The 13,782-nt window shown below is 39.2% G+C and overlaps 2 protein-coding genes across 3 annotated transcripts; one reads left to right on the top strand and one right to left on the bottom strand.

Annotated features, from left to right (window-relative positions):
• Positions 1-1,375: 1,375 nt before the first annotated feature.
• eif3k (eukaryotic translation initiation factor 3, subunit K) lies at positions 1,376-9,697 on the bottom strand. Of its 2 annotated transcripts, none has more exons than XM_050073532.1 (8): positions 9,518-9,697; positions 7,931-8,029; positions 6,479-6,599; positions 5,517-5,591; positions 3,196-3,262; positions 2,959-3,036; positions 2,689-2,814; positions 1,376-1,516 (listed from the first exon to the last, which is right to left on the bottom strand). In XM_050073532.1, the coding sequence occupies exons 1-8, from the start codon at positions 9,577-9,579 to the stop codon at positions 1,485-1,487; spliced, it is 660 nt and encodes a 219-aa protein (XP_049929489.1). In that variant the 5' UTR covers positions 9,580-9,697; the 3' UTR covers positions 1,376-1,484. The 2 variants fall into 2 exon arrangements, with proteins under 2 accessions (XP_049929489.1, XP_049929481.1); XM_050073524.1 differs by having other exon boundaries at positions 5,517-5,594; positions 9,518-9,696.
• A 1,358-nt stretch (positions 9,698-11,055) lies between these two features.
• On the top strand, positions 11,056-13,324 carry sbds (SBDS ribosome maturation factor). Its single transcript, XM_050074177.1, has 5 exons — positions 11,056-11,287; positions 11,474-11,603; positions 11,696-11,896; positions 12,370-12,534; positions 12,686-13,324. Exons 1-5 carry the CDS (start codon positions 11,160-11,162, stop codon positions 12,809-12,811), a joined length of 750 nt encoding a protein of 249 aa, XP_049930134.1. The 5' UTR covers positions 11,056-11,159; the 3' UTR covers positions 12,812-13,324.
• Positions 13,325-13,782: the final 458 nt, after the last annotated feature.

Here is a 13,782-nt window from a genome sequence, read left to right as displayed (position 1 = left end):
TGTAAAGTTCTTCCAGATATCAGAGACACTTTAACAAGCTTCCTTTCCCAAAGACACACACCAGAGTCAGAGGTGGAACGTTACTAAGTAGGTTTATTCTAGCAGTGTACTCATGTAGGCTACAGCTCTACTTGTATTTTACTTGAATATTTTAATTTCCTGCAACTTATATTTGAAAACTTACTCATAACTTATTGATTTATTTTACAACTTTAGTTATGGGTTAATTTGCAGATTCAGATTATCGATACAAAATATTACCAAAATAAATTATGCACTGAGGGAATATTCACAAGCTACCCAGCAGTTACAGTTAAAATGAGACCCACCTTCACCAGCTGCAACATCACAGTCATAAACACATCAATAAGTGTGATCCAATACTATAATATTTATTATTCTGGAATGGGCAGTTGTGTGTAATAAGTCCTCCATGATTAGAGCTTTAAGAATATTTAGATGCTGATACTATTGTACTGTTAATTATTATTATTATTATTATAACAGGGTATTTCCACACTGTGGTATTACTACTTTTACTTTACCAAACCCTTTTTGTGTTAAAGGCTTAAACATGAAATGTTTTTATTTTAAGGAATACGGGCTCATTTCTGAGACCAGCCTCACATGATAATTACGCAGCAGCTTCACACGTGGCTGCCCTGATTCATGCTGGGTTTTTATTTTGCCTAATAACAGTGTATAGCCAACAACCCAATACCATAAAATACATACAAGGAAGTAAAATATTTCCTCTTTTAACATGTTGTGACAAAAGTTTTAAAGGTTCAGTGTGTAGGATTTAGGGGGGTATGTTGGCAGCAATGGAATATAATCAGTGTTTCCTTTAGTTTATAATCACTAGAAAATAAGAATTGTTTTTGTTACCTTAAAATGAGACATAAACATCTACATAAGGAGCAAGGCTTTGTCCACATAGTCCGCCATGACGCACTGCTAACTTTCTACAGAACCCCAGAATGGACAAACCAAACACTGATCATAGACAGGGCCATTCCTGTTTTGGCTACAGCGACTGTAGTAAGCAGCCCCTCTGTGATGACAGCATGAGAGTAGTTTCACTTTTTTTTTTAAATGTGAAACTACTTTATTCAGTGTTTTTACTCATTTAAATCATTGGGTCTGTTTGTTTTGAGGAGGAAGAGACCTCTGCAGATAATTTGTGTCCTGCTAAAAACCTCCTGGACAATGAATACTGTAGGAATTATAATTAAGAGAAGTTTCAGCTGGTTGCAATCTACAGTTCTCACCACTGAAACCCCCTAAATCTTACACACCAAACCTTTAAATAATGAAGCAAGGGAGGGGAAGTTTTCAAGACCGTAAAGAGAGCAGCAAACACAGACAACTGGTGTTACTGATAAATTATTTTTATTGAGAAAAGAGTGATTATGAAAACAAATGACCTGGTTCAATCTGTCATGCTTAATATGTGTATATGTGTGTATGTGTGTGTGTTTGCATCACTGAGATGTGGCCATGATGCTGGATACACCTGTAAAAAGAAAAAAATAGGGGGAGATGTGTAGAAAGAGAGAAAAAAAGAGGAGAAAGAATATTAAACTTCAACTTCCAGTAAATCTACAACACGGAAACAAATATTTCACTCAGTGTGGAATATAGATACAATATCATTATGAGAATAAATGTATTTTTAATGACTAAAACACACCCAGATATCTTTGATCCATGTCTTTCATACATGGACTTTGAACAGCATTAACTTTGTCTGTAGGCTACAGCACAATAAACACAACTTAAAAAAAAAGAAAGAAGTCATTTACAACTAAGTAGCTTACTTAGTTACTTAATGTAGAAGCACAATACTGAGGAAAAATGACCAAATTTACAAAATCTGCCAGTCTACAAAATCATGCAGGCAAAATGCCAGGAAGCAGATGCGGCCAGTGCAATTGTCCCTCCTGACTCTCTCACAGTCACTATGGTGGTGAAGGTAACAAAAACAGGACTTTTTTCCATCTCGTATCGTGCCTTACTTTAGCGGATCATAACATATTGAGCATGGAATTTATTTGCAAATGCTCTGGTTCAAAATGAGGCCTGCAACAGACAACAAGGCTTGTTGTTTCTAGCCAAGCAGATTCCGGAAAACTTGCAGACCGGATCGACTGATTAAGAGGAGTGAGGGGTCAGCAGTTACTGATGTTATAAAACAGTGAATAAAACAGATTTTTTTTAATGATTATGAATCACCGCAACCACTAGAGGTCCATGAGCATACAGTCTCATAAGGCTGATTGTAGTCCAGTAGTTTGCCAGATTAGCTGCCGACAGACAGATACACACACACGACTTATCGCCTGACAAAGATAATGACATGAAACAAAGAAAGGGGGCAAATCCTCATATTTGAACTTCTACATTCAGATGAGACTGTTCTCATCAACTGATGGGAAAGCTTGCAACTTGCAGCACTAACAATAAGACACAGTGAGTCAGAAACCCATAAGCACACATGACAAGTGCAACCCGTCATGTTACATTGGTGATAAAGTGCAGTATTATGTGGTACAAATATTAGAACTGGTTCACCTAAAGAACCTGGAAAAGTCCATGTGATACATGTATTAGTTTTTGTTTCCTAATTTAATTCAGTTTCTAGCATATAATACTCAGTTATCTGTCAGTCTGAGCGGCAGCACTCACTCTCAAAGTCAATCTTCTCCACGATGTTCTTGGGCTTGACGCTCTCCTCCTGGTTGAAGATGAAGATTTGTCCTTCCTCATTCTCTGTCCAGCCGTACTTGTTCATCCACACCTTCACCTGCGTGTCTGGACAAACACACGGAGAGAGAGGGGTTAATGCTGGAAGGTTCGGTCATGTTTGTCCCTGCATCATTTTATTGTCTAGAGATTCTATCTAACATTTGGTGCATTGATCACTGTGGCAGGTCTGTGACATTCTGCACGTCTTACCCAATGGGTCTCCCAACATCTCAGCCAGTAGCCGGTGCTCGATGGTCTGGTAGGTAATGCCCACAACATGGCAGATGACTGAGGAGGAGGATCGATTAAACAACAGACACTGTTGATCATGTTTAAACAAGTTTAACATGCATCTTTTCCGTTTGGGTGTGCTTGTTTCCCACAGACTGTTCATATTTATTGTAAGATTATAATGTCCACTGAGACGAGTCAGAACATGACACTCACACTTGCGAACAGAGTCCTCGAAACCAGTAATCCCGTCGATGAGCTCTCGGTTCTCCTCAAGACTCGTCTGCCAGGAAGAAGAGGAAAAGGTCATGATTTAATGACACTGAGGGAACAAACTCTTTCGCAAGTTTGGAAAAGAGGAAGAAAACAAAAAGGTCTTAGAACAGGAAGGGCAGAGGTGTTGTAAGACAGGTGTACAATTATGGATGAGTCAGCAATATTAAGCCCCATCCATTTCTGTTCCTTTGTTTATCCCGGTAACACAGCGTTGTGCGCAGGTGAACCACAGAGTGAACAAAATTAATGAGAGGCAACCTGCAATTTAAAGGCTGTGTGACATTCAGAGCATTAATACAGGAGCTAACCACTATCTGCTATGTAAAGATATAATGGATATATACTGGTGTAATATACTGGTGTGCTGAGCAGAGACTGAAGTCATGCTCCCTCCATGTGTGGTGTAATTTGAGATTCTCTGTGGTTTGCTGCGCTGAGACGTTCTGGTTGTGCATGTGTGTATCTCACTGGTTAGCTCATCGCTGCCATTTTGCATCATGCTCATATGGCCATTACTGCTGATATCTGGACGGCATCAGCGCCCACCCTTGTAGTTTCCAGCTGGTTAACATTGTTGGCTCTGTCAGCACCGTTGCTATCGTTTAGCACTGTTTATAAAATTTGACTGTGCTGTTTTGTTGGGAGATGCAAGGACTTAAACCAGTGGTGAGTAGGACAAGTGTAAGTGATATGTAGTTTGTTAAACTCTGAGGAGAGGAAGAGTCTGCTAGGTGCCAGGCTAATTTGTGCAATGTAAACATGCTTAAGCTAATAATGGGTGACTGGCAGAAACCAATTGTTTTGACTATGAACCTTGACAGTTAACACTGAGCCACATTTTACACTTTTGTTTAATGACAATGGCGTTGCTGTTAATCCATGTTTCATGGCTCTTTTCAGGAGCTTGCTTTCATGTTTTATAGAAAAGATTACAATTTGGGTTAAAAAGAACCAATTTCTACCAGACAGATCTTTCTGGCAGAAAGGTTAACTCATCCCATGTGCGTTTTTATGTAAGTTAGTGAAGTCAGTTTAAAGGAAACTTCACTGCACCTAAGCAGTTACAATTACTTACATTATTTATGTGGTGTTTTTATCTTTTGTGGCCAAAAGCAATAAAGTGGCAGCTTCTTGTGTTACATGGACACATAATATTGTCTCATATCAATCGCAGGCCCCTGAATTGCATCTAATTGAAATCGTATGGTGTAGTGCTGCACGATTAATCTAATCGCAATCGCGATGTCAGGCTGTGTGATTACATAACCGCATAAAAGGCTGCGATTTGCGATTTAATGTAAATAAATGTTAACGTGTGTGCCTGTGAACGTGACTGCCTCTCCTGTAGTGTATGGAGTCTTCTGACATTACGCCCACAAGCTATCCTGGTGTGTGCAGCACGTATGGTCAGGTGACCACCCGGCGTGCAGCAGTGACCAACACAGACGCTGAAGAAGAGCATGAGCATGACCATGAACAGGCTGAGTTGGTGGCAAAAAAAACGCAACGTCTATTACATGGCGATACTTTGGATTCAGGTACGGTGAAGTTTAACAGAAAGACGTGCTATGTAAAACTTTAAAAGTTAAAGTCGCCACATCCCGCGGCAACACGACCAATCTATATCAGCACTTGAGACAGCACAGAGAAAAGTAGGAAGAATGCATGCGAGAGAAAGCCGAGCCGAGTAACGTTAAAGACAAAGAGACAACTGAAAGCCACCAGAGCCTCATAAAACAACAAGCACAATTGCGCAAACATTTGTAAGTGTCACGGGGAAATCACGGACTCCCTAACAAACTATATAATAACAAATGAAAAATTGAGCAATTTTGATCGGGTTCGGCCCACTTGACATGCTGCTGTGTTGTGCTATGGCGTGCTGGAATTTGTCATTTACGTGACAACGCCTGAATGCAACACAGGCTCGCTCCGCTGTAGGTACAGTGCCGTGCTGCGCTGCTGTGTGAGCAGCGTGTTTGACTGTGCTCAGTCTGTTTATGGTCATTGACACACTGTCTGTCCATAACAATAACTATGTCAGGTCAGGTCAGTGCCCCCTAATATAATGTAGGGGAAACATTGAATCAAGCAAGAAGACTCATGATACCATTTTTTTTATTATATTGTAATCGCAATCGCAATATTGTCCACTGAAATCGCAATCGCACATTTTTATGAAATCGTGCAGCACTACTCTCCATGGTGTCATTTTGTCTGTGTGTGTGTGTGTGTGTGTGCGCGTGCGTGCATGTGCATACCCAGAAGCTCTGGAAGTGGCACGTCTCCAGCAGGTTCCCCAGGTAGAGGATCTGTCTGATGGGCCGCTCCTCTTGCTGCGACACTGTAGTCAAGGAAATGCCCCCCAACCCCAAGACAGAGTTTGCCTGTTCCCCTCCTTACCAAACAGAGATCAAACTCATTGTAAAACACACTTCATAAAAACTCAAGAGTTAGATTTAAAAATGTTCAGGTTCTACTGCTGTTTTCCCCCCCGTCTCTCTCTACAGTTGTTGGCCACCTTTAGTCCTGTAACGTTAACGTTATCCCCACCCCCACCACCCTGGACATGTATAGGGTGCATTTTTACTGCAGCAACACACAGCCTCTTGTCTGTTTACAGTCAGTTCTGTGCGTTGTTATGGATATATTGTACACAAACCAACTCGCCAACAGTTTGCAAGGCCAGATGAAGATGCATGCTCAAAAGAAAAGGCCACGTTCTGGTGTGACAGAGAAACACACCTACGGTTAAACTTTATGAAAGACATGGATATCAACTGGTTTTGGGATATGAGCAGATATCATAATGCCAAATTTTCAAGAAGGTGTTCAGAGGAATGAAAGAGGGAGGCTGTGTTTGCCATGACTGGAGAACTCTTAAAAAAAAAAAAATACTATTCTGATGGGAAGACGCAAAATGGCACAAGCAGCTATACCCTTTCAACTTTTCCTTATTTTAATGTGACGAACGACATGTTAAGGCACACTAATCAGAGTATGCACGGCTGCATGTAAACAGTAATATTTGTGTAATAATTATTTTCATAAGCCAAGTAAACAGCTTAGTAGGCATATTTGGGGGGTTTTCGGAATAAGAGCAAAAAACAGAATATTTTGTTTATGTCCTTGTGACTGTAAACTTCGCACATATTAGCAAATGGGAGCTAATAGTACAACAATCAAATGACACTGGATGGATGAAACAGCACCAAAAGGATACGTGTGTCTGGTCGATCATACACTTGCAGAGAGTGAAGTCGGTGTGTGGCAGGTTGGTCAGAGCCTTCAGCAGAATCTGTGATGTCACCTGAGTCTGGAAGTAGGCTGGGTTAAATTGGTACCTGCAGAGGTAGAGATTTTATTTAACATATAACATTTGTATCATGACTGTTAAATGTTAGGATAACTTAGCTTTAATCCTTGCTACAGTGAACAAGAATCACCGAAAAACTACAGAACAAGTTTGATGATACAGCTAAAACAACTGTTATTTTGAATGCCGCTAAAACATACTTACAGATGGTAAAACAACAAAGATATTAACTCACTGAAAAAGGTGCAGAAAACTGATTATTCCCCCAGCCAACAGGATTTCCCCCACCATGCACGCTACTTTGACCTCATTCACAAACAGAGCATACACACAAATCTGTGCTTTAACTGTGCATATGAACATTTTAGTAGAAATCTGGGATTCATCAATATTTTCTTTCCCGATTTTGCTCCTACTCTGCGAGCAAATCTAGAGCTCCCTCAGACCATATGTACGCACATATGATGGCGGCATGGCTGTCTCAGAAAATGTAAACACACACCTTTTAACTAAATGCATAGCATATCAAAACCGGAATTATTAAAAAGGCTTTAAGGGACACAGTCTAAAACTCTTAATCGACTAAGGCATTTGGTCAAATATACTAAATAATTATGACATTGACACCCTGTCATCCTCATCAATTATTAATTGCAAAATTCAACTATGAAAATGGAGTGACACAGTTTTTATTTTACAGAAAGTGCACATTTGTTCATGTGTAGCCAACTGGTGCATTGGTAGCCCATTAACAGGCATGCAGAGTATATCAAAGATTATGCTCTACCTCCAAGCAGCTGTTCAGATGGACTATCTAACCTTAGATATTGCAGACTGTACGTTCAGGTGAGTGTGCATCAGAGACCGACATGTTTGAACATATTTGAATAGAGTGACAAACAGCTTATCAACTGTTTCTGACTGCCATTACACTCACATGCTCACTGACGTCCAACATTGGTGTGTCAGAGCCTTAATATTTGCATAGAAATAACTCAGCTGCTTTCTTCCTGATACACCTCTAGGCGATATATATTTCCTTGTATAGAGAAATGTAGACGTGTGGCAGTATGCTGATTGCTCATAGCGGGCACGCACCTGTCATTCAGAATGACTGATTCACCAACACAAACACTGTGGTAAGAACAAAATTGGCTGGTGTGTATGTGTGATGAATCCGATGGTGAGTTTGTGTACACACACTTCTTTTATGCACACAGTAACAACGTTTCTACACACACATTAGCAAACAAGGCTCAGTGTTTTCAAGAGAGACTCCAGATCAGCTGATTAAACAAACTTTCCTGTGTCAGCTGAAATTATCTGAATATATGTTAAATGGTGGCTGGTGGAACTTACAGCTTCAGGACAGCCAGGTTGGCCTCCAGGTCGTAGGCGTTTTCTTTAGCTTGTGTCTCCACGTAGCGCTCCAACGTTGCAAGGTTTTCTGGGTTGTACCTGTGAGGAGAGTCAAGAGCATCACCTATGAATCAAGTATGGATCGATCAGTGTTTCTGTGTAGTGGATACAGATATGCTGCACTGCAGGTCAGATATTTTCAGCACCTTATAATTCAGCATGTTTGGTTAAATGTTCTTCAAGGCAGTGATTGTACCATGTATAACCATGCAAGTGATTTGATGCTGAAATTTCTCTGTCCGACATGTTTTCTGCACTTGTCTTTTCTCTTTTGTGCTCATATTTGTGCCCATGCTGTTCCACCAAAGGCATTAATATTGTTTCAAGACTCATGAGTTGGAAATACTAACAAAACTTTTTATCACTGCATTATTAAATACAGGCTCATTGAAAAGATCAACCGGGTTAGCAAGCCTCTGTACTGTATGTGAACATCAGGTGCTGTCTTGTCTTGGAGGAGAATAATCAATCTTGAGCAGATAACATTTGTCACATCAGTGTTAAGATGGGTGGTGTGTGTCAGGTGGCATCCACATGAATGACAGGACCCAAGGTTTCCCAGTGCAACATTACATTGTACCAACATGATCAATGTTATAGACTTTTCACTTCACCTGTCAGACGTTTCAGTGTTTTGGCTGATCGGTGTACACATGCACATAATCATCCAGTCCATGCTTATTCATTCAGTGTTGAATTCTTTGCAGTAATTGTATAGTTAACAACTTACTTGAATTTTATAAAGATGTCTTATTTTAATTTTATTAAGTCAGTGGTAGTATTTTAAGATGACCAGATTTCTAAAATGAAACCAGAGATATTACCAGTTTGGCAGTCAACATATTGTATCCAATATTATAATCTATTAAATTAAAAAATAAAATGGACAATTCCAGTGTTTTAACCACTTAGTTCTCAAGCTCATGTTTAAATCAATATCATATTGAGGACTGGCTCTTGCAACATTCAAAGTATAATTGCATAATACAGCACAAACATTTTTTATATTTGTGTTCATTATATATTATTATATTTTGAAATAGTATACTATGTTATTATTCTATACGTTTATTTCAATACAGTATTCACTACTCACTATTTTAGTCACTGTCTTTATTATATTAGTTGAGAGTATTAAATGTATAGTATGTATGTCATTTATTAAATTAATCTAATAAAGTAGGGTTGGCATAATTGATTCAACCTTTTCAAATTGATCTTCAATTGAATGATTCAATATCGCTTCATAAAATCCGAGATACGTTTTGCCGCTTGTGTACATGGTCCTGTCTGTGTTTTGCCTTCATGTGTCCAGCCTTCTTGTCCTTGCTCTAAGCTGTTACGACTTTTAATGTGTAAGTTCATTGAGAGCAATGCAAACATCCTTTTATGTGTTCACATATTGGGCCATTAAAATTGATTCTGCTTCTGAACTCAGCAAAAGTTAGCTTCAAACATTAGCCAACAGGCTAAGCTACAGTTAGCTTGTTCGTCGGGACATTACTTAATTGAGAGGATCATTCATACCTATCAATTCCTCGCAGGAGCTTCCCCACGTTCGCCCTCATCTGCTCGAAAGACGCCGACATTTGGTCCAGACTTTGACAGCAAACTTTAGGGCGAAAAACCGAATTAAATCCGCACGTGGGCCGCAAAGTAGAAAAGCCACCGGAGCGGAGGGAGAAAAGGGTCGGACCGGAAACAGCGACGCACAAACGGAACGTATTCTTCTTCGGTTTTACTACCACAAAATTCAACCACGAAAACTAACATTATACATAGCGCCACCTACTGACCGGAGTGTGTAACATCATGACTTTAAAAAACAGCAGGGCCTAACCATTGCAAGAGTACCTCAAAGTAACGTACCAACACTGAAATTACATAACTTAAAAAGGATTACTTGGATTTTTTTTTTCTACACAAAAGCTGCAATTTTAACTTTTTAAAACAATACCTAGTAAATACTGTGCATCCTGGTTTAAGGAGGACTGTCTATCTACAAAATCATCAGCAAAGAGTAAGTGATATTAGGACAAAATTCTCAAATTCTTAATCCCTCCTAAACATAAAGAAATACACTTTAAAATGGTAATGATATGCACCCATCAAATGAAATGATCAGAGCAGGATTTAAATTAAAGGTGGGCAACTGTCACATAATACCAATGTAGAAACCACAGAACACCTTATAGAAAATCTGTGCACAACTGGCTGCTCTCCAAATCCATAGATATTGACTACTGAATCTTTAAAAACATTCAGAGTAATTTCGAAGGACAAATCCATTGAATTTCTGATCAACAATATCATCATTGTAACAAGGCTCTTTCAACATACATGTCGCTTTGCCAGATGGGAGGGAGGATTTATTTGTCTGAAAAGGAGAATTGAACTGTACAGATGTTAGTCGCTCTATGTGGGGAAAAAAATGAAATATATAGAGTAAAAAAAGAAAAGAAAAATAACTAATTAGCTAACTAACTAACTAACTAACTAAATAAATAAATAAAATAATCTTTCTAAAGAAATAATATTCTATAGCCTATATTAAATCTGTTTCGGAGGACCACTTTAGGGGCATCTTTTTTTTTTATCCCCCAAACAACACAATACAAAACAATTACAAAACAGGGAGTGGCCTACTGGGATAAATAAAATACAATAAACTAATAAAATACAAGCAGAAATAAAACTGTAATTTGTAAAATAAATAAATAAATACACACATGCAAATTAAGAGAGCTATAATGTCCCTAATGTTGCATTACTAAACATAATCCTATTGTTACTTTTTACTTACTTTAAAAATAAGACCTTCTAAAGTTGTACACGCAATGTGGCTAATAACGTGACACTAACATTACATGACAGGAACTATTCCTGAAATTTATAAATTATTCTATTATTTTGTCATTATTTTGTTTTATAACCGCTTTCAATTGATGTTATTATGTTTTATTTTTTAATTATCATATGTCCAAAAAAATAAATAAATAAATAAAGCGTCTGACGAAAAACACAGGGAGCGGAACTTTTGTTTTCACGTCGATGTTTCACAGCGGACACTTATCGGAAACGGACTCTGATAACACAAACGGCGCAGTTAGCAAACTCGTCGTGTTGACAGCTGCTTCGGACAGAAAATTCTGTCGTATTAAACATAAAAATGTCTATATTTACGCCAACGAATCAAATCCGTCTGACTAACGTGGCGGTGGTGAGGATAAAGAAAGGAGGGAAGCGCTTTGAAATCGCCTGTTACAAGAATAAAGTTATGAACTGGAGAGCAGGAGCGTGAGTATCGTTCACTGTCAACACCCGCAAAGTTTCAGTGTTTGACTAGAGAGTTACCAGAATATCTTATTTATTATTTCTTAAAGTTAGCTGACATTTGCTGTTTTCACTCTATAACTGTCAGATTAATGCTCCTCGGTGCCTCACTGTCCGTCTGTGACTGTCTAACATGGTGTTGTCTTTCAGAGAGAAAGACCTGGATGAGGTGTTGCAGACAAACTCAGTCTTCGTCAATGTGTCCAAAGGTCAGGTGGCTAAGAAGGATGACTTGACCAAAGCTTTTGGGACAGATGACCAGACGGAAATCTGTAAACAGGTAGGAAATCTTTTCCTGCCCACCTCTTATTCATACTGCGTCATCATCATTCACCTTCACGTCCCGTCCTTTCATTTCTCTCTCTGGGACAGATCCTGGCCAAAGGAGAGCTCCAAGTGTCAGACAAGGAGAGGCAGTCTCAGCTGGAGACCATGTTCAGGGACATTGCAACTATTGTGGCGGAGAAGTGTGTCAACCCTGAGACCAAGAGGCCGTATACAGTCAATCTGATTGAGCGGGCGATGAAAGACATCCACTACTCTGTCAAAGCCAACAAGAGCACCAAACAGCAGGTGAGGAGAGAGACGTAACACTTTGTTTGCTTCCTCATGATTATAGACAACACAAAGCTTCCTCTCAGACCTAGAATATATTTGAACTGCCATCACACAAAGATTTATTTTATCATTTAATAATAATAATAAACTTTATAGAGAACTTATATCACAAGATTTGTTAGTCAGAGTGCTTCACAATATAGACACAACACAATAGCAAGAATGATGAGATTAGACAATAAAAAAAGACATTAGATGTTCAAAAAAAAATATAAGAGACAGTAAAAGAACAGAAGAAATAATAATAATGATAACAATCAAAAGCCAAACTAAATAAATAGGTTTTCAACTGTCATTTAAAAATGTTCACCGTGTCTGCGTCTCTTATAGCGACAGCTCTTATAGCTTTCAAAAAGTAGGTGTGGAAATGTACTTTTTTCTTCTCTTTATCCTGGACTGATGATCCTCATCTGTGCTGTTGTCCCCAGGCTCTGGAAGTGATTCGGCAGCTGAAGGAGTCCATGGAGATCCAGAGAGCCCACATGAGGCTGCGGTTGGTGCTGCCAGCCAAGGAGGCCAAGAGGCTGAAGGAGAAGCTGAAGCCGCTCCTGCAGGTTGTGGAGAGTGAAGACTTTGATGAGGAGCTGGAGATGGTGAGGAGAAAAGATTTAAAAGTTGTGTTTTTTGCTGGTGCACACTTTGACTCTCTCTGCCTTCCTTTTTTGTGAAATATCCATTCTGTCTTCATTTGCCAATGTCTTAATTTCTCTCCCGTGCCGCCTCCTTCTTCTTCCTCCTCCTCAGGTGTGTCTGGTGGATCCCGGCTGCTTCAGGGAGATGGATGAGCTGATCCGCTGTGAGACTAGAGGGAAAGGCACTCTGGAGGTTCTCAGTCTGAAGGATGTGGAGGAGGGAGACGAGAAATTCTAGTAACCCAGCGAGTCAGGACTCTGCACCTTATCCACACTAACATGCTTCACTGCGGCACACAAACTGTAAACTCATTTATGAGATTATATTTTTGAAGAGATTCCTTCTAATTTCAGTCATTCCTGTTCCTGTTCCTCTCTGTGTTTAAAGGAGTTGTTTAACTGAAAAAACGTTTTGCCAGACGTACATGCTGGGTGGAATGGATTTTGGAAAATTAATTTGAGCATTTATACCCACACCTGCAGGTCGGTAAACAGTCCTGGCCTGCACTCACTTATTTATTCAGGTTTTATTTTTAAGCACCTCTGTACCATTAACCGAACTTTTCTGCCTTCCATCAGACTGTGTGCATATGGGAGAAATGTGCAAATGTCTCCCAGCTGCACTTTGTGTGCCATGTAGTCCAGCTCAGCATCTCCATTTAGTGGATAATTACTTTAACCCAGTAACTTATATTTTGTTATAATGAATGACCTTGCTCTGTTGCAAATAAATATTAAACAAAATATTTTATTTTTTTGTGTATACACGGCAACTTTCCTGATACACACACACAGTTGATCTGGAAACAAATCAGTTTTGTGGACCTTTTGCAGAAATATGTTGCAGCTGTAAGAACAGAAAAGCATCACCTCCATATCAGTGAGATATAAAACATTCCCATCAGTTGTACCCCTGAAAATGAAAATGAAGAGGTGCAGCGCAGAGCACATTATGGAAGTATTCACAGTGCATTCAGAAAGTATTCAGATCCCTTCACTTTTTCCATATTTTTAAATTGCAGCCTTATTTTAAAATCTGGTCATTGTTTCTCTCGTCACTCTACACTCAAAGTGAAAACAGGATTTTAGAAATATTTGAAAATTTATTGAAAAGGAAAAACTGGGTATAACGTGCTAAAGCCTGCTGCGTCATACAAAAAAGACTTGAGGCTGTAATTTCTGCCAAAGATGCTTTCATTAGGTACTGAG

The sequence above is a fragment of the Epinephelus moara genome, chromosome 2, assembly GCF_006386435.1.
Source record: "Epinephelus moara isolate mb chromosome 2, YSFRI_EMoa_1.0, whole genome shotgun sequence".
NCBI lineage: Eukaryota > Metazoa > Chordata > Actinopteri > Perciformes > Serranidae > Epinephelus > Epinephelus moara.
This window is presented reverse-complemented; position numbering and strand designations above follow the sequence as displayed.